Below are 21,589 nucleotides of genomic sequence, written 5' to 3' on the forward strand. Positions count from 1 at the left end.
CATCATTCATCAAATATTTGGAGGATTTCTAAGATCGAGAGGTACTTGAAAAAATATTCCGGTCCTTAGAACTGATCTGTGTCTTTTGTCGGTAGTAAAGCAGTCTGTAGTTTGTCTAAAGTAGTATCTGTCAACAACTTGAATTTGGACAGTTAGTCTCCTTCACATAATGTTAAGCATTTATATTTTGTTTCCAGTGAAGTGCTTGAATTGCAAAGCAGTTTCGGATACGTATGAGGCATTTCTTGATATCACTTTGGATATAAAGGTAAGATGTTTTCTAAATATAATTCATGATGTTTAAGTACATGCATAACTTTCTAAATTAAACTTGTTTAACTTAAAAAACCAAACCACATATAATGTTAAAACATAAGAGCTTGGTGGTGCTAAGGAAGTGGATTGGACTTTGTCCTTCCGTGGAACCCATGTAAATAGTCTCCACATTTGCATTGGGTTTAAGGGGAAAAAATTCTCTTTCTGCAAAAATTATAATGCTGTCATACTTCTTTGTTGTTCTACCTCAATATACATCTAATTGTTAGACTGATGAATTTGTCCCCAGTATTGATGACAAAGCACACTGTAGATGCTGTCTAGGCTACTGGAAAAGTATTTGTTCCAAAGTCAAATGCCTTCCAGGTGAGGTCAATGCTGAGCATGCTCTTTCTGCCTCCTTCTTCACAGTGCTCCTAGTAGATCGCTTGAGTATGTTAGTAAGATTCTCTTATAAACTACTAGTATGTCTCTGGAATTTTGAATTACGGTGACTTTGCGCTCTTCTTTCTCGCTGCTCTAGGCGGTTTCGTCTGTTAGCAGAGCTCTGGAACTCTTTGTGAAACCTGAAGAGCTGGATGGAGAGAATTGCTATAAATGTAGCGAGTAAGATTTTGACGAATTAGGTCTTAATCCTAGATGTCAGTTTTCTATGTTGCATGACTCTGTTGGACTACCTCTAAACTTTGGATCTACTTACAAGTTTTGTGGAAGTTTATAAAAGACTTGGGTTTTTGTTTCTTTGGAGGGGGGAAGTCTTGTTCATAGGCATTCCCTATGGGTTTGCAATTCTCTGGCTTGTATTTTGCCATCAGAATTCAAAAAGAGCTACTTTTGTTCTTTCTATTTATTAGCTCTCGACAGTACTTTTCTTGATGTAAACTGCCCAGTTTCCGTTGTTCTCTGGGCTAGTGGCTAATTTTCACTGCTTACACTGTAGGTCCTACCTTGGAGCGGGCAATGTGTCAAACTGAACTATTTTGTTTCAAAGGATGGCAGATGGTTTCAGTGTCTTTCCAGACAAGCTCAGTACATGAAGACTTCCTACTGTTAAATGTCTCCCTCCTGTAGAATGACCATGTGCTTCTGTTGTATTTTTGATGTTGATAGTCGACCTATGTTGGAGATTATTTGCAATTTCTAGTCCTGGGGACCAAGGCTCTCTCGTTCCGCTTTCAGTATTTGTGTTTCCCTTGAAAGCTGAAAGAATGTATCCAGGATTGGAGTTCAAATAGCCACTTTTGTAGACCAAGAAATGGTACCTTGCCATCCAACCTGGTCATACCCTTTCGTGAGAGATTCCTGTTCCCGCTATGCTCTGAGTTGTTGGGAAAATTTACCTTCTTCTGTGTATTAACAAACCTGACACGCAGTGCATGGGTTTATGAAAAGAAAAAAGACCAACCTATTATGCAAGTAAATATCATTCAAATAGCATAGGCATGCGTGAGACATTAAAAGGAGTTTGTTTTGGGGGCGAAAAAAGAAGATGCCTTCAAACACTTATCTCTGCTTGTTTTTAAGGTGTAAAAAGATGGTTCCTGCGTCCAAGAGATTTACCATACACCGTTCTTCCAAGGTTCTCACAATATCACTGAAAAGATTTGCAGATTTCACAGGTGGAAAGATCAACAAGGTATATTTACCACTGTAATGCAACTATATCATTGTGTAATGGGACATCCCCCAAAGCTGAAAGTTGTTAATATTTTCAGACAATAATTGTAGACTAACGACTATGGCTTATTCTTTCTCTTAATATCAATAAAGTTCCTGCTTGACAAGAAGCATATGCTTTCCTCTGAGAAGGCTGATTCATCAGGAAACAGTTCTCTGCAACTTCTAGTCTTAAACGTTGTTTATGGGAAGACTTATTTGTAGTGAATCAAGAAATATATTCTAGAAATATATTCTAGAAATAAATTCTAGTCTGTGTTTTTTGGAAGTGTTTTTCTCTGGCTAGTCCACGAAGTACTCTGGGATAATTTTTCTATCTTCTTGATGTCTCTTTAGGAGGTGAAATATCCGGAGTATTTGGACCTGAGAGCCTACATGTCGCAGTCAATGGGAGAACCACTGCTCTATGCCTTATACGCGGTGCTGGTACATCACGGTGTCAGCTGTCACTCAGGACACTATATATGCTATGTAAAGGTAGAAGTCAACAGCATTTCTAACAGGGTAAAGGTTGTGCTGGCAAACCAATTAAAGCATGACTAGCAGCTACTGTTTCTAGGGAAAAAGATTTCATTATATTTTTATTTGACATGTGTGTATTTTGTTCCTATCCGTGATTTCAATTGGAAAACGTGCAATTCACCTAAAGAAATCGTTGTCTTTATTTGCAGGCTGGTAATGGACTTTGGTATCAGATGAATGATGCTAAAGTAGTGCGTACTGACATTAAAAGAGTTCTTGGTCAGCAAGCTTACATACTTTTTTATATCAGGTAATAACAAATCTTAAAATGTGTTCAGAAGAGATTTACTTTCCTGTTATTGATATTTTTCTGTTTTGCAAGTGTTTTTCTTGCTATCCCGGGAGAAGATTATTATTTGTCTAATTCAGTTCTGTCTAACCTGAAATTCTCTGTGTCGTTTATTATCTTTTGTTGCTTGGCCTTAAACTGCAGCACTTGTGTAAATTGCTATCTATGTGTTATCTGTAGCTGGCTAATTTAGAGAAGGAGAGAAATGAAGGTCATCTGTGCTGTAAGAATGAATTATTGCTGTGCAAGTGATAGTCTTAGTAGGAAGACTGTTCTCTACTTTTCAGTTTGTAGTCTTGGCGAAGCCTTCTGTAGAGAAGGCTTCCATATCGTATGAGCTGTTCCTCTAAAATTATAGGATGGGATTTAATCCAAGAGTAGGCTGAAAGAAAAACTAAACTACGATCACTGCTCTTTTCTGAAGGCGCTATGATTTGACACTTGGAGAACGTGCGTTTTACTTGCCAGCACCATCTTATCCCTGTTCATTCCCTCCTGGTCAGCAGGGGGCTAATAGTAAGCAGGCTGGATTTATGGGACCACGACTTCTTCCTCATATGATTAAGGTAATTCAGGGAAGCGGGAGGGCAGATAACGGCACCAAACTGCTAGTGGGTTTGGGGTTTGGTGTGGGGTTTTTTGTTTGGTTTTCGGCATCTTAGTTTTGTTTTCCTTCCCACGCTGCAGCTTTCTTCACAGCCCTCATGCTACAGCCAGAGTCATTCAAACAGTGGTTACTGCTAAATTGTGCAGCCATGCGACTCCGTTACTTTATACCTCCAAGACAGCTTTCTAAAGCACAGAGAGCTACGCTCTTTGACTATTTAAGCAGAGTGTACTAATCCTCAAATCATTTAAAAGAGGACTTGTTTTTCCTATCCTCGTCACTTTAGCTAAGACAGGGAAAACTAAATGTCTTATTCCTGAGCACCAGAACGATTACTTCAGGCTTTTCAGGGTATGTTTAAAGGGGAAAATAAATATATTTGGGAATAGCAGCAGGTAATGTTAAGTTGCTTGGCTGGTTTTCAAAGATGATGTTAATTTGATACCAATCTGCAGTAAACCAAAAGCAGGAATTGAATACGCTTATTGGACTTGTATTTATCCTTAAAGGGCAGTGTGTTTTTCTTTTGAGGTGTTAAGACCATTTGTAGAAACACTCAGTAGGAGAGTTTTGTGTTTGAAAATGTTACATGCAGTGTTTGCGTTAATCCATCTTGCAATTTCTTCTTTCTAAATACAGAATTCAAGCCGTTTAAATGGAAATGGATCCATAAAAGAGGACACAAAGACCACTGGTGTCACCCTAAAAAGGCCATCTTCAGCACCACCAATGGCCTGTGTTCAGAACCAGGCAATTACCAGGCCTTCAATTACTGATACGTCAAGAAAACAGAAGATCACCATCAGTATTCACAATAAATTGCCTGCTCGTCAGACTGTGTCACAGCCTGACTGTCTTAGCAGTGCTGTGGAGGATGAAGATCTCTACCAGGCTGTTCCTTCATCCACAATTACAAATTCGGTAATGCAAATGAAGCAAATGCAAACAAACAAAAAAGTTTCTGATGAAATTTTTGTGGAGCCAACAGTGAATGAAAATCCTAAACTCAGCTCTGATAACACAGTCCCTTATGGTGCAGAATCTTCAGGAAAATCTGAGGAGGAGTCAAAGGGCTTATTTCAAAGGAATTGCAATGCAATGTCCTCTAATGGAATTTTGGTTGGAAAGGTAGTCCGTACATTGCAGCATTCCAATTCTTCCTGTCAGAATGCTGACAAAGGAAGATCCCAGCATGAGCTGCCAAAAACAGATTCACTAAATGGTGCTATTAGGTTAGTTAATGAATCTAAAGAAAACGGACTGAAACTTGATGATTCCACTTGCCGAGTTGAACCTGTTAAACCTTCTGAGATGTTCTTTTCTAAAACAAATGGATCGCTTGAAACATAGATTTGCTCCATCGAGAATTTCTCACCTACGATGTATTCGGGAGTGTTTATTGTGTTCCTAATTCAGGTGAAATACTGAGAAAACACAGCACACACGTGATCGTAAGACTTTGTGGTATTATCCCCTTAGAATTTGCAGACCTGCGCTTACATTAGAACTTGTCAACTTAAGCTCAGCTGAGATAAAAATTCCTAAGTTTCATGAAGTAGATTTTGGGGGGTGAGTTGGGGTTATCTTTGAAGTGTAGATAATGCATACAACTCACAGCGGTCTTGCTTACCATTTAATGGAGAAATTCTGACAAGACTAGTCCTCAGTACTACTACAAATAGTATTTTTTTGTCTGCTGACTTGTGCGTTTTAATTGCAGATGCCTGGAGCTATGCCTTCAGTCAATCGAGAAGTCATCACGGAGTCCTTCACAGCCAGCCAGCTGAACAGCTTGTCAGAGGAAATGAGGTAAAATGAGCACAGTCTGATTAAGACAAGACTTTATGGAAGTTCGTTACAGTTTTATCTGTCTACTAATAGTATTTAATGGAAGGATTTAAATTAGTACAATTCCATACTGTGTGTCCAGTGTCACGAACAGAACTAATGATCAGCACTGAGCATATCACTCTGATGCAGGTTGGTGCCTCAAGGAGAACTTGTGTTCCTTTATAGAATGTTTTTCCGTTTTTCTCCACTGTCTGGAGAAACACTGGCTGTTCCCCGCTCGCCCCTATGCCTTTTTTCTCAGAGCAGCAGGTGGAAGGAGACAGATGCGTTTGCTTTTTTAGTGCAATGGCTTCAGAAGCAAGAGGGGAAAAAGCACTTTCTCTGGGAGCTGAAGAAGGTGTCCTAATCACAGGAGAGGTTTCTAAATGGCATAAGTTTGCGAGGGTTCCTGTAGTCCGGAGGTTTTTGTTTGTTTGTTTGACGTTGGAAGGTTTTACTCTTAATATTCACGTCCTTCAGCAGAAGTGAGAAATGGGTTTTTATTTTATGCAGTGTTGCGGAACCTCCGAAATCTCCTGGGAATGATGAATACCTCGCCCAGTACCAATGTGATGACCGTGGAGACAAGGAGAAAGCAAGAAGATCAAAAGAACGTGACCTCATTTCAAAAGAAAATGTTTTGTATGGCAAAGAGTCTTGTGAGCCTGGTGAGAAATTGCGGCAAACTTCCTCTCTCAAGTCTGACACTGAATGTAGCTCTAACAATCTTTCTTCCTTAGCTATTGCAGATAGACGCCAAGATACAAAGGACAAGACTAAAACCACTGACAAAGAGCATTACCGAAGAAAGAGGGAACATGCTCCTAGTGAAGAGAAGGAGAGTCAAAAAGCAAGTCCTTCCAGCAAGAGGAGGTGTTCTCAGAGCGTGGAATTTGTTGAGCAAAAGAGTCACAAGCAGGAGTACTGGGAGGGAAGCAGGTACAGATCTTTCCCTCTTGAAAGAAACAGCCCTGAGAATGGCAGAAGAGCAGTCAAATATTCAAAGTACAGATCTGGCAGCGGAGGAAGATCAGAACAAGGTAGCAATAGGTACTACCGACCCAAAGGGGAAAGAAGTTGGAGCAGAGAAAGATACTATCGAGACGAAGCACGGAGATGGGAAAGATGTAGCTATTACAAGGATTACTATTCACCTCATGCGACAGGAGACAGTAGAGAGAGAAAGTTCTCTCACGGCAATTCAGCCTTTGACAGATCGACTGCAACTTACTACAGCAGGTCACATAAGCATTATCATTACAAAAGCAGATGGCCTCACGGTTCCCTCTTGAGAGAGGAAGATGTACGTCGCTTTAGCACACCCCGAGCAGACTTGCATCGTTGCTCGGTACCTCAGCAAAATTCCAGAAGACATTCTCGTGAAAGACATGCGCTTCCACCTGTGTCAGCTCATTTGGAGAACTGTCGCCAGAAAAATGAAACAGAAGGAAACAGAAAAAGAAAATATACCCGTGCAGAAGGTAGTGAAAGTGAAATAGAAAGGAAAGACAGAAAGATAGAAAAGGAGCTTGTAGGTGGTGAAAAAAATGCAAAAATATCACAAGTTCTGGAAGAAAAAGAAGTCTAAGGATAAACATGGAGAGAAGGATTCCAAGTAAGCAAGGATTCCAGCATACTCCGCATTTTTTATCCTAATTTTTTTCTGGGTGCTTCTCATGTCATTTTTTTTTTTTTTTCTGGTAGTTTCTAAGTTATTTAGATAGCACCAGCTGGCTGGGGATCATGTTGTTAGGTTGATCAGTGAAGACAGGAAAGCTCTTGCTGAATTGTGTCAGAGCACTAGCTTTGGACCACATAGTTCGAATCACATCCGTACACCATTCCAGATTAGGTTAAAAGATTTTTTCTGCTTGCACATATTCCAGAGCTAGCCGTTGTTAATGATCTGTGTACAAACCAGGACCTATGGTCCTTCAATCTGACGACTTAAGTTTGCTGCATCTAAAGTAAGTTGCGTGTGCACAAAGCACCACAAAATAGCTGACATGCTGCAAATCATCACCTGTGGTAAAATAAATCAAGTTTCATATAGGCAACAAGTGCCACATCTTTTTTTCCCTTTTTAACTTGCATGTTTCTTTCAGGCTTCATGATTTGTGTTTCTGTGCGCTCCACTTTGACAATGCCAATCGCAAGCGTAAGAAAAAGAAGAAAAAGGAGAAGAAAAAGAAGAAAAAGGAGAAACACCAGGAAAGCGAAAGGCTCCTTGGAACACTTAGATCCTCGTTTCCAGAAGATAACGCGGGAGAAGAAGGAAGAATCCCATCCTCCAGATGGCTCTTCATGTGAGTAATCGTCGTGGTTTAACCCGGCTGGCAGCTAAACACCACGCAGCCGTTCGCTCACCCTCCCCCCTCCCTCTCTGGGACGGGGGAGAGAAATGGAAAGTGAAGCCCGTGAGTTGAGATAAAGACAGTTTAATAAGACAGGATAATAATAATAATAATAATAATAATAATAATAATAATAATAATAATAATAATAATAATAATAATAATACAATGATGATAATAGTACTACTAATAATAATATGTACAAACAAGTGATGCACAATGCAATTGCTCACCACCCGCTGACCGATGCCCAGCTTAACCCCGAGCAGTCTGGTCCCCCTCCCCCGGCTAGCCACCCCTATATATTGTTTAGCATGACGTCAGATGGTATGGAATACCCCTTTGGCTAGTTCGGGTCACCTGTCCTGGGTCTGTCCCCTCCCAGCTCTTACTGCACCCCCAGCCTGCCTGTTGTCAGGACAGAGCAAAAGTCTGAGGTGTCCTTGGCTTGGTATAAGCACTGCTCTGCAACAATTAAAACATCGGGGTGTTATCAGCACTCTTCTCATCCTAAGCCAAAACACAGCATTCCACCAGCTACTAGGAAGAAAATTAATTCTGTTCTAACTGAAACCAGGACAGTAATGCAGAAGTGAGAGCAGTAAACAACCTTACAAGGAAGGGAAGACTTCCAGTGCAGGCGAAAGCAAGAAATACTGCTCCATCGCATCCAACGACTATACTAAAGGTAAGCGGCCGCAGCGTGTGTGAGGAATTCCTTTTATATTAATCTCGAGATTATTTCAAACAGTCTTGAAGTGCTTGATGACTTAACAGTCTGCAGATTTATTATCAAATCAAAAAAAAACCCCACTTGGTAGACTATTTTTTTCCCAGTTTTGAATGACCACTAGGAAAGAAGGCCTGAAATAAAGAGGTTAAAGGCAAATGGTTTTCATTTGGTTTGATGATGAAGTGGCAAACAAGAGGAAGAGTTGCAAGCTCCCTTCTTAAATTCAGTCCAGCCAAGTAGGAAAAGTAAATGTGGACAGCTGTATCTTGGCAAAGAAGATAGTAGGGAGCAAGGAGGTTTAGCAGTCAAGATGGAAGGTGATGCCATGAGGCTTAGAGGCTAGTAATGTTCTAATGAACATGGCCAAGTCTTGCGCTGGGCAGCCTGCTTGGGTCCAAAGCCTGCAGTCCTCCCCAAGATGTCGGCGAGGGGCTGGTGAGCCGTTGGGATGGAACCCCCGTTGCCCGGGTTCCCCAAGCAACCGCCCCACTCTCCAGCCACCATGGCAGGTCCAGCAGCCGGCTCCCGCTCCTCCCGGGGCTGCGGCCCTGCTGGCGAGCCCAGCGCCCCAGAGCTCAGCCCAGCGGCCTTTTTCCCACAGAGGGTTTCCCCAGACGGCTTCCGCGGCTTGCGCAGACGCAAAACTCCCCCTTCGTCGTCCCAGCCGTGCCGCCAACGGTGGCTGCCTGGCTGCTGCCCTCCCTCCCCGGAGCGACGGCGCTGCCCTTGCAGCCCCCGCAGGTACCCACCCTCCCCTCCGCGCTGCCCCAGGCCACCATCTGGCACGTGGTGCCAGGGGTCCAGGGGCAGGTGCTGCAGCTCCCCGCCGGGGTGCAGCTGCCACCTGGGGGGCACCTCCCAGCCCAGGGGCACCACCTGCAGCTTGGGCAGCTCCCCGCCGGGGGGCAGCTCCCTGCTGTGGGGCAGCTCCCCGCCGTGGGGCACCAGCTGCAGCTGGTGCAGCTCCCCGCTGTGGGGCAAAATCTGCAGCTGGTGCAGCTCCCCGCTGTGGGGCAAAACCTGCAGCTGGTGCAGCTCCCCGCTGTGGAGCAAAACCTGCAGCTGGTGCAGCTCCCAACCATGGGGCACCAGCTGCAGCTGGTGCAGCTCCCCGCCGGGGGGCAGCTCCCCCACACCGCTCCTCCCTGTGCCCCCGTCCATCAGTGGGGACAGCCCATGGTGACGGGGACACTGGTACCCCACCATGCGCTGGGGCTGGGGCCCAGGGCCGTGCTCCATGGGGAGCTCCTGCACCCCGCAGGCACCTGCCTGTTGCAGGCCCCCGCCCAGCGCAACCCCCCGCCACCCCTCGTCCCGGGGCCTCCGCTGCGGGGGCAGGCGCTCCCCACGCCCCGCACCCTGAGCAGCAGCCGGGGGCAGCTGCCGGAGCCCTGCTTGCACGCCGTGGGGCTCAGCAAGGACCAGGGGACCCCGCTGCCCGGCCCCACTGCCCCCAAGCCTGCCCAGGCTCCAAGGACCGCCAGCACCCAGACGGCGACGCCTGACGGTGAGTTTGGGGCTGGCACAGCCGGCCACTGGGTGCCCCACACCCAGGGGCCATGGGAAAGCTGACATCGCCCGTCTTGGGGGATTTTCTTGCTTCGTCCTCAGCGGCGACAGCCCCGCAGGTGCCTGAGGAGCCCCCGCAGCTGCCCGAGCTGGGCCCTGATGCCTTTGCCGAGGCCTTTCCAGAGCTGGCAGGGGACAGCCAGCAGCTGCAGCACATGCAGGACGAGCTCCTGGCTGACCTGGACATCCCCATCCCCGGCATGGAGGAGCTGCTCAGCTGGCTCGATGCCGTGGAGCCCCAGGACGCCTTCCCCGATTTGCCCAGCAGTCCTGCCCTCGGCCGCTTCCTCTCGCAGCTGCCCGACCTCTGCGAGGACATCGAGGAGCCGAGCACGCAGGGACTGGAAGCCACAGGAGCCCTCGGTGAGGTCCCCTCAACCCCTGGGCTGCGCCCCGAGAAGCTTGAGGGTGGGCTGTCGCTGCAGTCCCCCGTCATGCCAGCAGTGAGCCCCCCGCTCAGCCCTGCAGCCAGTCCCCTGCCCAGTGCGCTTAGGAGCCCCCTACCCAGTCCACCCCTGAGTCCCCCCAGGAGCCTCCCTGACACCCAGCTCCTCAGTGCCCTTAGTAAACCCCTGCCCCAACCCCCCCAGCGTTCCCTCAAGACCCGCTCCAACCCCAAGGTCCCCAGTGCCCTTAGTAGACCCCAGCCCAAATCCCCCCCGAGTTCCCCCAAGAAACGCCCCAACCCCAAGGGCCGCAGTGCCTTTAGTAGACCCCAGCCCAAATCCCCCCCGAGTTCCCCCAAGAAACGCCCCAACCCCAAGGGCCGCAGTGACCATGGGAGACCCCTGCCCAAACGCCCCCTGGGTCCCCTCAAGAGCCCCCCGCCTGCCCCTGCGTCCACCGGCACCAAGCGGGGGGCCAAGCGCCCTGCGCCCAGCAGCACCCCCGGGACAGCGCAGAGCTGCCAGCACAGGAGGCCGACAACAGAGAACCCCCCCGGCAAGGAGAGGAAGACGCTGCTGGGCCAGGCTGGCCAAGGCCGCAAGAGACCGTGCCAGGGGAAGACGGGTGGCAGCAGCACGGTGGCTGGCAGCAGCAGGGAAGCAGGCAGCAGCGGGCAGCAGCTGGCGATCAACAGCACCACGGCACCCAGCAAGAGAGCGCGAAGCCCGGGGGCTGCAGGGGGGCAAGGAGCAGCGGCACCACCTCCCCGCAGAGCGCGGCTGCTGCCGGAGACTCCGAGTGGGGAGCCCCGTGCCGTGCGGCCCCAGGACAGGCTCTGTCCCCAGACCAGCGGGGCCAAGACGCTGCAGCGCCAGCAGCCGGGGACAAAGACCCCCAGCGAGACTTTGCAGCCGCTGGGGGCCAGGGCCAAGGCGCTGGGGCCAGCGTGCCAGCTGGCCTGTGTGCAGCCGCAGCCCACCTCCAGCAGCCCCAGCAGCATGCCCAGCGCCCCGCCGACAGTGCCAGGCTCCAGCGCTGTGCCCGCTGCCCCCCGGCCCCCAGCTGGCGGCAAGGAAAAGGAGGTGCCAGCACCACCAGGCAGCACAGCATGAACAGGGGACGCTGCCATAGAGCCGGCGCCCAGAGAGCTGGGCCTGCCAGCCACGGGGGGCCAAGCGCAGCGTCCAGCTCTGCCCATGCAGCCGCGCACGCTGCAGCGTCCGGCGCAGCCCCGCGTGGACTACGTGCCCTGCGTGTGGGCCTTGGGCGGGCCGCGACGCAGCGCCCACGCCGCTGGAGGAGCAGGAGGAGTCAGTGCCCATCACGCCGCAGCAGCGTCCCGAGCGGGAGCGCCTGAAGAAGCTGGCCCAGGAGGAGCGGCAGCAGGCGGCCCACCAGACCAAGATCGGCCCCGTGCAATTCTTCGTGCAGCGGCAGAAGGACCACGCCATAGCCTACTATTACGGCTACCCGTGACCGACCTCGGGCTTCTCCTCGACGGCCCCTGCAGCACCCAGGCAGGCACAGAGACCTCTGCAGGCACCTGCTCCAGCTTCAGCCACGCTCCTCAGCCCTTGCCCCTCTCGCTTGCCCTCTCCCCTCTCTCGTGCTGGAGCTAGGGGATGGGCTTGCCACTCACAGGGATGGCAACAGCGCCAATGGCAAATGCGCGCGCGCCTCACCCAGGAAGGTGGCAATGGCAAGCTGGGGAGATGCTGGCAGCAGCTGGGCTGGGAAAGCTTGGCCATGGCAACTGCTGCTTGGGACACCAAAGGGCTGAGAGACAAGACTTGGTTCTTCTTTCGGGGCATTGCTCTTCTTTCCTGCCTTCTGGATTAAATTCCTCTCCTTAGGTGGTCACTCAGCAAGGCCTCTGCCTGCAGCTCTTCTTGCACTGGCATGCCAAGGGGATAAGAACTGGGAGGTCTTTGGGATAGCAAATGATCAGTGGGATGGGAAGTGATGATGGGGATAGCAATTCACTGGAATGGGAAAAATGGGTTTTATTTGTATTAAATTTAAATTTTTTATTTTTCATTTAATTTATTGGTTTTCTTATTTAATTAAATCCACTTTATTGACTGTGTTGTACAGTATGGCATTGTTTTATTTTTATAAAATTATAAGTATTTAATAGTATTAAATATTTTTATATATTAATATAAATTATAAATATCTTTATTTATTATTTTGTTGGTTTTTATTCCTTTTCTACCCTATTAAACTCTCTTTATCACAACGCACTGGTTTGGACTTTATTTTTCCTTCCGAGTCATTCTGGATTCACTCCGGATGGGGGGACACTAGCGAACGCCTGTGTGCTTCAGATCCAAGGTCACCTTTGCCCTCAACTCAAGATACATATTTGCATCTGTTGTTGTGAAACAAAATTAACAACAGGAACAATAAAGTTACCTACTTGCTAGCAGCAGCTCTACATTTGCTGGGGTCTGCTCTGTGCATTTTGAAGACCATTCCATGCTCTTCAGCCCCTCCAGGAGGAAATGTATGGTTCTAGGAAAATGCGTCTTGACCTAATGCAAAGCTGTGACGCAGCCTGCAGCCCCTGCAAGCCCTGGCATTTTACCTGCAGCCCCTCCAACAACTCTGATGTTCCCTGCATCGACTTCAACCACTGCGGCAGGACCTGAGGCCCCTCAAAGCATTGTCACTCACCCTGCAGCCCCTCGAGCCCCTGGCATGTTCCCTGCAGCCCCTCCAGCCCCTGGCATGTTCCCTGCAGCCACTCCAAGCCTGGCACAGGCCCTGAGAGCTGGCTCCGGGGACGACCCTGTTGCTGTCTCAGGCGCTAATACACACAAGGGGAAGGAATGCATGCAGAAGTCATCTCGTTTCGGCAGGGCAGAAAGTCCTCCCAAGAAGGGGAAGGAGCAAGAGGAAGGCGAGGCAGCCTACCCCAAGGTAGGGCCATCCCAGGGCACAGGAGGCTGTTGGAAAGGAGAGCAGAGAGAAAAGCAGCAGGAAGCAGGTGATCCCCATCCCTGGGCGAGCTGCAAGCCATGGGACAAGATTGCAGCTGTCCTCCGGGCAAGCACATTGTCAGCTGGCTGCTGCGCTGCTGGGATAGCAGCTGCGGGAGCCTGGCAGCAGAGGGCAGGGAAGCCAAGCAGCTGGGATCCTTCTCTGGGGAAGGGGGCACTGAGAAAGCGCTTGCAAACGGGGCACAAGCCCTCAGCCTCTGGAGGCGGCGCCTGTCAGGAGTGAAGGAAAGGGATCCCTTCTGGGAAGATGCTGTGGGCTTGCTGAGGCTCGAAGAACAGACGGTGCTGGCTGCTACCAGCGTGCTGCAGCAGCGGCAAGACAGAGCCGTGGTGGTTTTCCTCAGCTGGGCAGCTGAGCTCCAGCACAAGCGCTCTCTCCCTGCCCCTCCTCCAACGCCAAGGGGAGAAAAGAGGCTGGCAAGGGCTCAAGGGCTGCCAGAAGGACAGGGAGATCACTCCACAAGGAGCGTCATGGGCAAAGCAGGCTCAGCACAGCCTGTTCCAGTCCAGCCCGGGGCCTGCTCCTGCAGGGGCTCTCCACAGGCCGTGGCCTCCTCCAGGCCACAGCCACCTGCTCCACCGGGGGCTCCTCCACCCACATGGGGGCTGCAGCGTGGAGATCTGCTCCACGGGGGACCCATGGGCTGCAGGGGGACAGCCTGCTCCACCAGGGGCCTCTCCCTGCACAGGCCGCAGGGGAACTGCTGCTGTGAGCCTGGAGCACCTCCTGCCTCCTGCTGCACGGACCTTGGGGGCTGCACAGAGCTTTCTCACTCCTCCCTGAGCCAGACGCTGCTGGGCAGCAGCTTTTGTTCCCTTTCTTAGATGGGCTCTCCCCCAGGCGCAAACATCATCCTTTTGCTCTGCGTTCTGGGCAGCAGCGGGTGGGTCCCTCCTGGAAGGAGCCTCCTGGCAGCGGCCCTGAGCTCCCATGGGGCAGCTGCTGCATTCTCCTCACAGAGGACACCCCTGCAGCCCCCCGCTCCCACAGCCTGGCCACGCAAACCCAAGCCAAGACACCGAGCGAGCCTCCCTGATTGCCAGCCAGCAGCTGGCTCAGCCTGGGACCCCAGGCCAGTGCCCACAAGACTCTCCTGGGCCTTGAAAAGCAAGCCTTGTGGGGACGAAGCACCCACAAAGAACAGACTCACACACAACAGGACTCCTTGCCAACACTGCCTCACAGACACCTGGGCCTTGAGCGGGTAGCTCACCTTGAGCGAGCTCATTTTCTTCCCAGTAGCTGAAATGTGCCCTTTCGGGGGCATTTGGGGGCTACAGCGTGCTGCTGAGAGGGATGTTGGAGCTCCTGCAGGGCAGTGCTTCCACTAAGGCAAGGCCTTTTCTGCATCTTCTACTGCCCTGCAAGCGAGGATGCTTGGGGCACACAAGAAGCTGGCAGGGGACACAGCTGCAGGGATTGCAGGGATTCCTAAAGTCATAGCCAAATACAAGAAAGACAGGAGGACGTGATGCTTTTGATAGAAAGGAGCTGGGTTTTGGGTCAAAATCCATCCCTTTTTCTATCCCGGAGACCCCCAAGGGCGTAGGACAGCAGCACTGCAGGGCAGCAAGAGATGCTGTGCATTTCTCTCATCCCCCTGAGACAGCCACTGGGTGACGATGGTACCAAGTGTCTGGAAAGAGACCTTGCTTTCTCAGGCCCAGGTGTCCAGCTGCACACCAAGGCCGTCCCTGGCTTCCAGGCGCAGTTGCCAGGCCCAAGGCCGAGCTCCCCTGCGAACCCCCAGCCCAGCAGACCTTGCTCCTGGCATTGTGGAGCAGCCATTTCACGGCAGCCTTTTCTCCTGGCAGTCAGCTTAGCGCCGAAAGCTCTATCACCGGGACAGCCGAGAGCCGTGGTAGCTCAGCAGAGAGTCACTGTCAGCCTTGGAGCTCACAAAGGTGGGTGGCCACAAGTGCCCTGAGCGTCCAGCTCGCAATGAGGACTGCTGTGGCACTCAAATTGTCACCTGTTTGCTGCGATGCTGGGATACCTGCTCCGGTAGCCTGGCATCAGAGGCCAGGGAAGCCAAGCAGCTGGGATCCTTCTCTGAGGCAGGGGACACTGAGAGTGGAAATGGAAATGGGGCACAAGCCCTCCGCCTCTCAAAGGAACCCCTCAGATGTTTAGGTATAGTAAACTTATGTATATCTGTGTGACTCTAGACCACAACATGTCAGTGTTCTGGTTTGTCCACTGCTTTGTTGTGGGGGCTTTGAGTTGGCCTCTACTCTTTAGGTGAATGCTGACTTCATATCTATGGTGCACTTTATTCTTAAAATGGGAAGTTTCTACCAATTTCCTGTCCAAAGTTCCTCATAAGCCAACTGCAATCATCATTTCAGATGTATCTCCCAACTTACACATTTCCTAACTCTCCTTGATATTTACTCAAGAAATGCATTTTCACAGAGACATCATATTTTTCTCTCAGCTGGCATCTGGCTGAGCAGAATGATGTCCTTTAATTCCCTTCCACACAATAGGCAACTTGTTCCTTCTGTCTTGTGAACACTTCCTCCTAAGTTCAATGTGAATACAAGTGGCAGAATTTTGCCTCATGTCTTAAATGTGTGGCAGGGCTGCCCTGTCAGGTATATTTATACTGGAGAAAAAAAAAAAAAAAAAAAAGAATAGCCATACATACCATATAACCACTTAACTTCTTCAGTTCTTCCGTTAACAGTGCATGAACATGGGGTTTTGTTGTTTTATTGTTTGTTTTAACCTCCTGACTGCCATATAGCAAACATGACAAAAAACAAAACAAACAAACAAAAAAAAAACACCCTTTGTTGAGAATCTCTGAGCCTGGCTCTGCTTTGTATTATCAAATGTCACTTCACCTGAACCATTTCAATCACAAGGGATATCCTTCTGTCAGGCTCAGTAGTACTTCCCAACTTTATGTCACCTGGAAATCTCAAAGCTCATATGTAATTTTTAGTCTTCGGCCACCATGTCCATACTGAACATACCTAAATTTGAAGTCATCTCTGCTCTGAATAGGAGGTTGGGTTTTCAGAGCTCCCTTCCAGCCTACATTTCTCCATGAGTCTTTGCCTCCTTAGCAGCTGCAGTTTCAGAACTGTCTCTGAGAATCACTACAGGTAACCTCTCCTTTGCTGCTAATTCCCTCTTCGAACAGTGTGAACAATTGCAAACTCCCTTGATTCACTTGCAGCCCCAAAGCCCAAATCCATAGATAAGGTATCAGAAGCTCACAGAAAGTGAAATAGATGTAGTTCATCCCCTGTGTAGGGGAGCACTGGTCCTACAAAGGCAAGCTACTAAATTCTCTGGAAACAAATTAGCTTTAATAAATTATCTTGTAAATTCCACATTACCCGCTACTTCCCTAGTCTTATCTCTTCTTGCTACAAAACTTTGCCCAGCGTTGATGTCAAACTAACAGGCCTGCACTTGTCTGGATCACTCTTTACATTCTCCTGGACAGAAGTATATTTGTTACTCTCCCATTCTGGGGACTAGCCCTGATTTGCACAATTGTGATGTATTTTTCCTACTTGAGTTGTTGTTCTGTGTGCCAATGCTGTTAATAGGCTAGGTAGATATCAGCTTGTCATTTTTCACTTGAATCACTGTAGATTTTTATTTCACCTCAGATGATGTTGTGCCTAGTGCCCTACCCTCATTTGCAATGGGAATCCTGTCACTGCCCTTAATATCACATTGTTGTTGCTGTTAGATGCAGGAAATAAGATTTGCAGCATTTGAGACATCATTAACTTTTGATCTATTTTTGCCTCGAGTATGCAACTGTCCTAATTTGTTCTCTTTGTTCCCCCTGGTTTCTGTGGCTTAAGTATCATTTACTATTATTGTTTAATTTCCTATGTGAAGGAGGTTTTGGGTCATTCGTACTTTATTTCTGCAGTTTTTAACCTCTGAAATGTACCTTTTCTCATTGCTTTTTTCCCATCTGAATTTTGAATTTTAACTCTGCCTTCTCTGCACCCCAGTCCCAGAGATGCTTAGTCAGACTCAATTATTCATTTCCTTAGATTTCAAAGTTTGCATTTGTAAGCCTCAAAAATTTCATTCTAAGCCTGGTTTTGTTTTATGTTTTGTTTTATCAGTTTTATGGTATGATAAGCTTTTGCTTCCACTGAAGGGTAGAAGTCATTATGAATAGTGCCAACAAAACAGAAACATAACAATGAAAATGATATTTGAATTCAGAATAGGTATTTAAAAAGTTCACCTTCTCCAGCACAAATGGGGAAAGTAAAATAAATAAATAAATAAATAGAGCAGTCCTAAATCATCAAAACTGGCCAAAGAATTAGAAGAAGCACTATTTTTCCAAGGCTGCAATGTTTTCCATTCATCTCACTGGGCCAGCAGAGCACTAGAGAGCTGGATGCACTGAACTCCTGGCTGATACCCTAAATGACCTGCAGGAAGATCTTCTTATCTCTGTCCCCCCGTTTCTCCTTTCAATCTCTGTTTTGTCTGTTTGTATCACTAGCTATCAAAGCGCTACTGAGATATGCACGTGCAGCACCCAGCACAACCTTGTTTCAGGCTCCAGTGGGACCTTTAGGCATTACCATCCTATAAACAAGTCACAGTGATAGTGAGTGTAATTACAGTCGTCAAACTATTCCAGCTCCACATCATTAGCCATGCCCTGAGCTAAATAACATTTTAATCAGTTTGATATGTCATCTGTGGCTTTCTTCACTGTCACTTGCAATCCAGCAAACTCCTTCCTTCATGTTTCTAGATTAGACAGAGGGTTCTTAACTGCAGACATCCACTTCCCTGTTCAGGAAGCAGTGAGACCTTTCATCTTCACCCAGAATTAAGATGATATCCAAGCATCATGAGACACAGCGCGTATGTCTCCCAGGCCCATCCCATAAGAGCAGGACATTTACCTCACATGAGAAGAAGACTTAATGCAGAGGCAAAGCAAGATACTCGGTGTCAAAGCCATGTCTGGATGATCATTAAAGACAGACCAAAATTACCCAGTACAGGAGGAAAATCTATCATTCGAAGAAGATTATGGTCTCTGATTATTAGTTTCAAAATTAGTTTTTTCTTTGGATTTCCTCTGAACTTAAACTTAGTTTGGAATGCCTTTGGTTTTGAATAGTTCTGAAATTGTATTACTTCTCCTAAGTAAGTTGATAGTCTGTTCTATTTACGTGAAATTCAAATAATATAGTGAAGGATCTGCCATCAGTTTTACTGTGTGCCAGGCTGAGAGCCTTCCTGTACTTAAAGGCAACCTATAGGAAAGCTGGGGAGGGGGTCTTTATGAGGGCCTGGAGTGACAGGACATGGACTAATAGCTTTACACTGAAAAGTTAGATTTCTGATATATGTTAGGAAGAAATTCTTTACTGATTTCGGCAGGGCAGAAAGTCCTCCCAAGAAGGGGAAGGAGCAAGAGGAAGGCGAGGCAGCCTACCCCAAGGTAGGGCCATCCCAGGGCACAGGAGGCTGTTGGAAAGGAGAGCAGAGAGAAAAGCAGCAGGAAGCAGGTGATCCCCATCCCTGGGCGAGCTGCAAGCCATGGGACAAGATTGCAGCTGTCCTCCAGGCGAGCACATTGTCAGCTGGCTGCTGCGCTGCTGGGATAGCAGCTGCGGGAGCCTGGCAGCAGAGGGCAGGGAAGCCAAGCAGCTGGGATCCTTCTCTGGGGAAGGGGGCACTGAGAAAGCGCTTGCAAACGGGGCACAAGCCCTCAGCCTCTGGAGGCGGCGCCTGTCAGGAGTGAAGGAAAGGGATCCCTTCTGGGAAGATGCTGTGGGCTTGCTGAGGCTCGAAGAACAGACGGTGCTGGCTGCTACCAGCGTGCTGCAGCAGCGGCAAGACAGAGCCGTGGTGGTTTTCCTCAGCTGGGCAGCTGAGCTCCAGCACAAGCGCTCTCTCCCTGCCCCTCCTCCAACGCCAAGGGGAGAAAAGAGGCTGGCAAGGGCTCAAGGGCTGCCAGAAGGACAGGGAGATCACTCCACAAGGAGCGTCATGGGCAAAGCAGGCTCAGCACAGCCTGTTCCAGTCCAGCCCGGGGCCTGCTCCTGCGGGGGCTCTCCACAGGCCGCGGCCTCCTCCAGGCCACAGCCACCTGCTCCACCGGGGGCTCCTCCAGCCACAGGGGGGCTGCAGCATGGAGATCTGCTCCACGGGGGACCCATGGGCTGCAGGGGGACAGCCTGCTCCACCAGGGGCCTCTCCCTGCACAGGCCGCAGGGGAACTGCTGCTGTGAGCCTGGAGCACCTCCTGCCTCCTGCTGCACGGACCTTGGGGGCTGCACAGAGCTTTCTCACTCCTCCCTGAGCCAGACGCTGCTGGGCAGCAGCTTTTGTTCCCTTTCTTAGATGCAAGACACCTTCTTAAATTCAGTCCAGCCAAGTAGGAAAAGTAAATGTGGACAGCTGTATCTTGGCAAAGAAGATAGTAGGGAGCAAGGAGGTTCAGCAGTCAAGATGGAAGGTGATGCCATGAGGCTTACAGGCTAGTAATGTTCTAGTGAAACCCAGCCTGAAGAAGAAGAAACCTGCCTGACTACTTGATGTGAATAACAGACTCTGTTCAGCTCTTTCCTAACATAGAAACGGTGCTGACTGCTTCTTCAGAGTAACAGAAGTTCGTGATACTACTGAAATAGTTGTGGTTCAGATGTAGATCTGATTTCTCCTAAGCACACTGAATTCACAACTGTTGATCCTCCAGAGGAGGCTTTGCAATTGAACACCTGGAGAATAGGTAAATTTCCCGCTGTTGTTCTCCTCTCCTCTTGTTTTGTTTTGTTTTGTTTTGTTCCTAGTAGCATAGGCTTAAGACTCTGAAGAAACAGGCTGCTTTTTTTCATTTCCAGCACTGGCTGTTCCTCCTGAGCCCCGCCTTCTATTTTTGCACTCATAGGATATGTGGATGTAAATTCGTGGAGAGAGGTAGAAAACTCTTTCAACTGGTGTTTTTTTGGCTATGTGGGGAGAACAAATAGAGTGGCTTTGAATATTCTGGCTCTTATTCAGAGCAGCAGGTGGAGGGAGACAGATGCGTTCGCTTTTTTAGTGCAATGGCTTCAGAAGCAAGAGGGGAAAAAGCACTTTCTCTGGGAGCTGAAGAAGGTGTCCTAATCACAGGAGAGGTTTCTAAATGGCATATCTTTGCGAGGGTTCCTGTAGTCCAGAGGTTTTTGTTTGTTTGTTTGACATTGGAAGGTTTTACTCTTAATATTCACGTCCTTCAGCAGAAGTGAGAAATGTGATTTTATTTTGTGCAGTGTCGTGGACCCTCCGAAATCTCCTGGGAATGATGAATACCTCGCATCGTACCAATGTGATGACGGTGGAGACTAGGAGAAAGCAAGAAGATCAAAAGAACGTGACCTCATTTCAAAAGAAAGCGTTTTGTACGGCAAAGAGTCTTGTGAGCCTGGTGAGAAATTGCGGCATACTTCCTCTCTCAAGTCTGACACTGAATGTAGCTCTAAAAACCTTTCCTCCTCAGCTGTTACAGAGAGATGCCAAGATACAAAGGACAAGACTAAAACCACTGAGAAAGAGCATTACCAAAGCAAGAGGGAACATGCTCCTAGTGAAGAGAAGGAGACTCAAAAAGCAGGTCCTTCCAGCAAGAGAAGGGTAAAGTTGAATACAAAGAATACAAACGTGAGCTCCTGATTGGCTTCATGCTGAACTCTGTGCTGTTCTTGTCCTAATCGTGGTCTCTCCATAGATAATATGGTTTAAATCCAAATAGAATCGTGCGATGAGGAAGATCTCACTGCAACAAATTCAACATCTAAAATCAAAGTTGACATTTTCCGTGATTTTCTTCCTGAGCAGAAGATTGCAGTACTCCTTTTATATTAACGTAGAGATTATTTCAAACTGTCTTGAAGTGCTTGATGACTTAACAGTCTGCAGATTTATTATCAAATCAAAAAAACCCCGACTTGGTAGACTATTTTTTTCCCAGTTTTGAATGACCACTAGGAAGAAGGTTATTCCGGCATCAAGAAAGTCATGTGGAATGTAACAAAATTTACTGACCCAGTAAGTAAAACTTATATTTTTCTATTAGTTCCATTGTTTCAACTCTTCAGACACTTATGGATGGCATAGATAACAGAGGGGAGATCGTGGTAATCGGAGCTACCAACAGACTGGATTCTATAGATCCTGCTTTACGAAGACCAGGACGCTTTGGCAGACAGTTCCTCTTCAACTTGCCAAATTAAGAGGTGAGAACTTAAATTCAACGTTAGTGCTACCATGGCAAAGTCCAACTTTATAGGAAAAAAAAATAATTGACAACTTGAACAAAAGAGTGATACGTGGAGACACTGCGTTGT

The 21,589-nt window shown here is 48.4% G+C and overlaps 2 protein-coding genes across 2 annotated transcripts in view; both read left to right on the forward strand.

The window, feature by feature from the left end:
• LOC311218476 (ubiquitin carboxyl-terminal hydrolase 42-like) overlaps positions 1 to 4,721 on the forward strand; it is a gene marked incomplete at both ends in the record, with an annotated part of 13,119 nt that extends 8,398 nt beyond the window's left edge. The window contains 6 exons of the mRNA XM_084301158.1: positions 800 to 882; positions 1,801 to 1,912; positions 2,290 to 2,430; positions 2,625 to 2,725; positions 3,189 to 3,330; positions 4,011 to 4,721. Of these exons, the coding sequence (XP_084157284.1) occupies positions 800 to 882; positions 1,801 to 1,912; positions 2,290 to 2,430; positions 2,625 to 2,725; positions 3,189 to 3,330; positions 4,011 to 4,721 (1,290 nt within the window). The remainder of the gene's footprint in view (positions 1 to 799; positions 883 to 1,800; positions 1,913 to 2,289; positions 2,431 to 2,624; positions 2,726 to 3,188; positions 3,331 to 4,010) is intronic.
• A 30-nt stretch (positions 4,722 to 4,751) lies between these two features.
• LOC311218477 (uncharacterized protein) lies at positions 4,752 to 6,820 on the forward strand (the record flags this gene model as incomplete). Its single annotated transcript, XM_084301159.1, is given in 4 exon segments — positions 4,752 to 4,787; positions 5,092 to 5,180; positions 6,165 to 6,744; positions 6,746 to 6,820. Coding segments are annotated over 4 exon segments (780 nt in total).
• Positions 6,821 to 21,589: the final 14,769 nt, after the last annotated feature.

This window comes from Netta rufina (assembly GCF_964035555.1).
Source record: "Netta rufina genome assembly, chromosome: 24".
Classification (NCBI taxonomy): domain Eukaryota; kingdom Metazoa; phylum Chordata; class Aves; order Anseriformes; family Anatidae; genus Netta; species Netta rufina.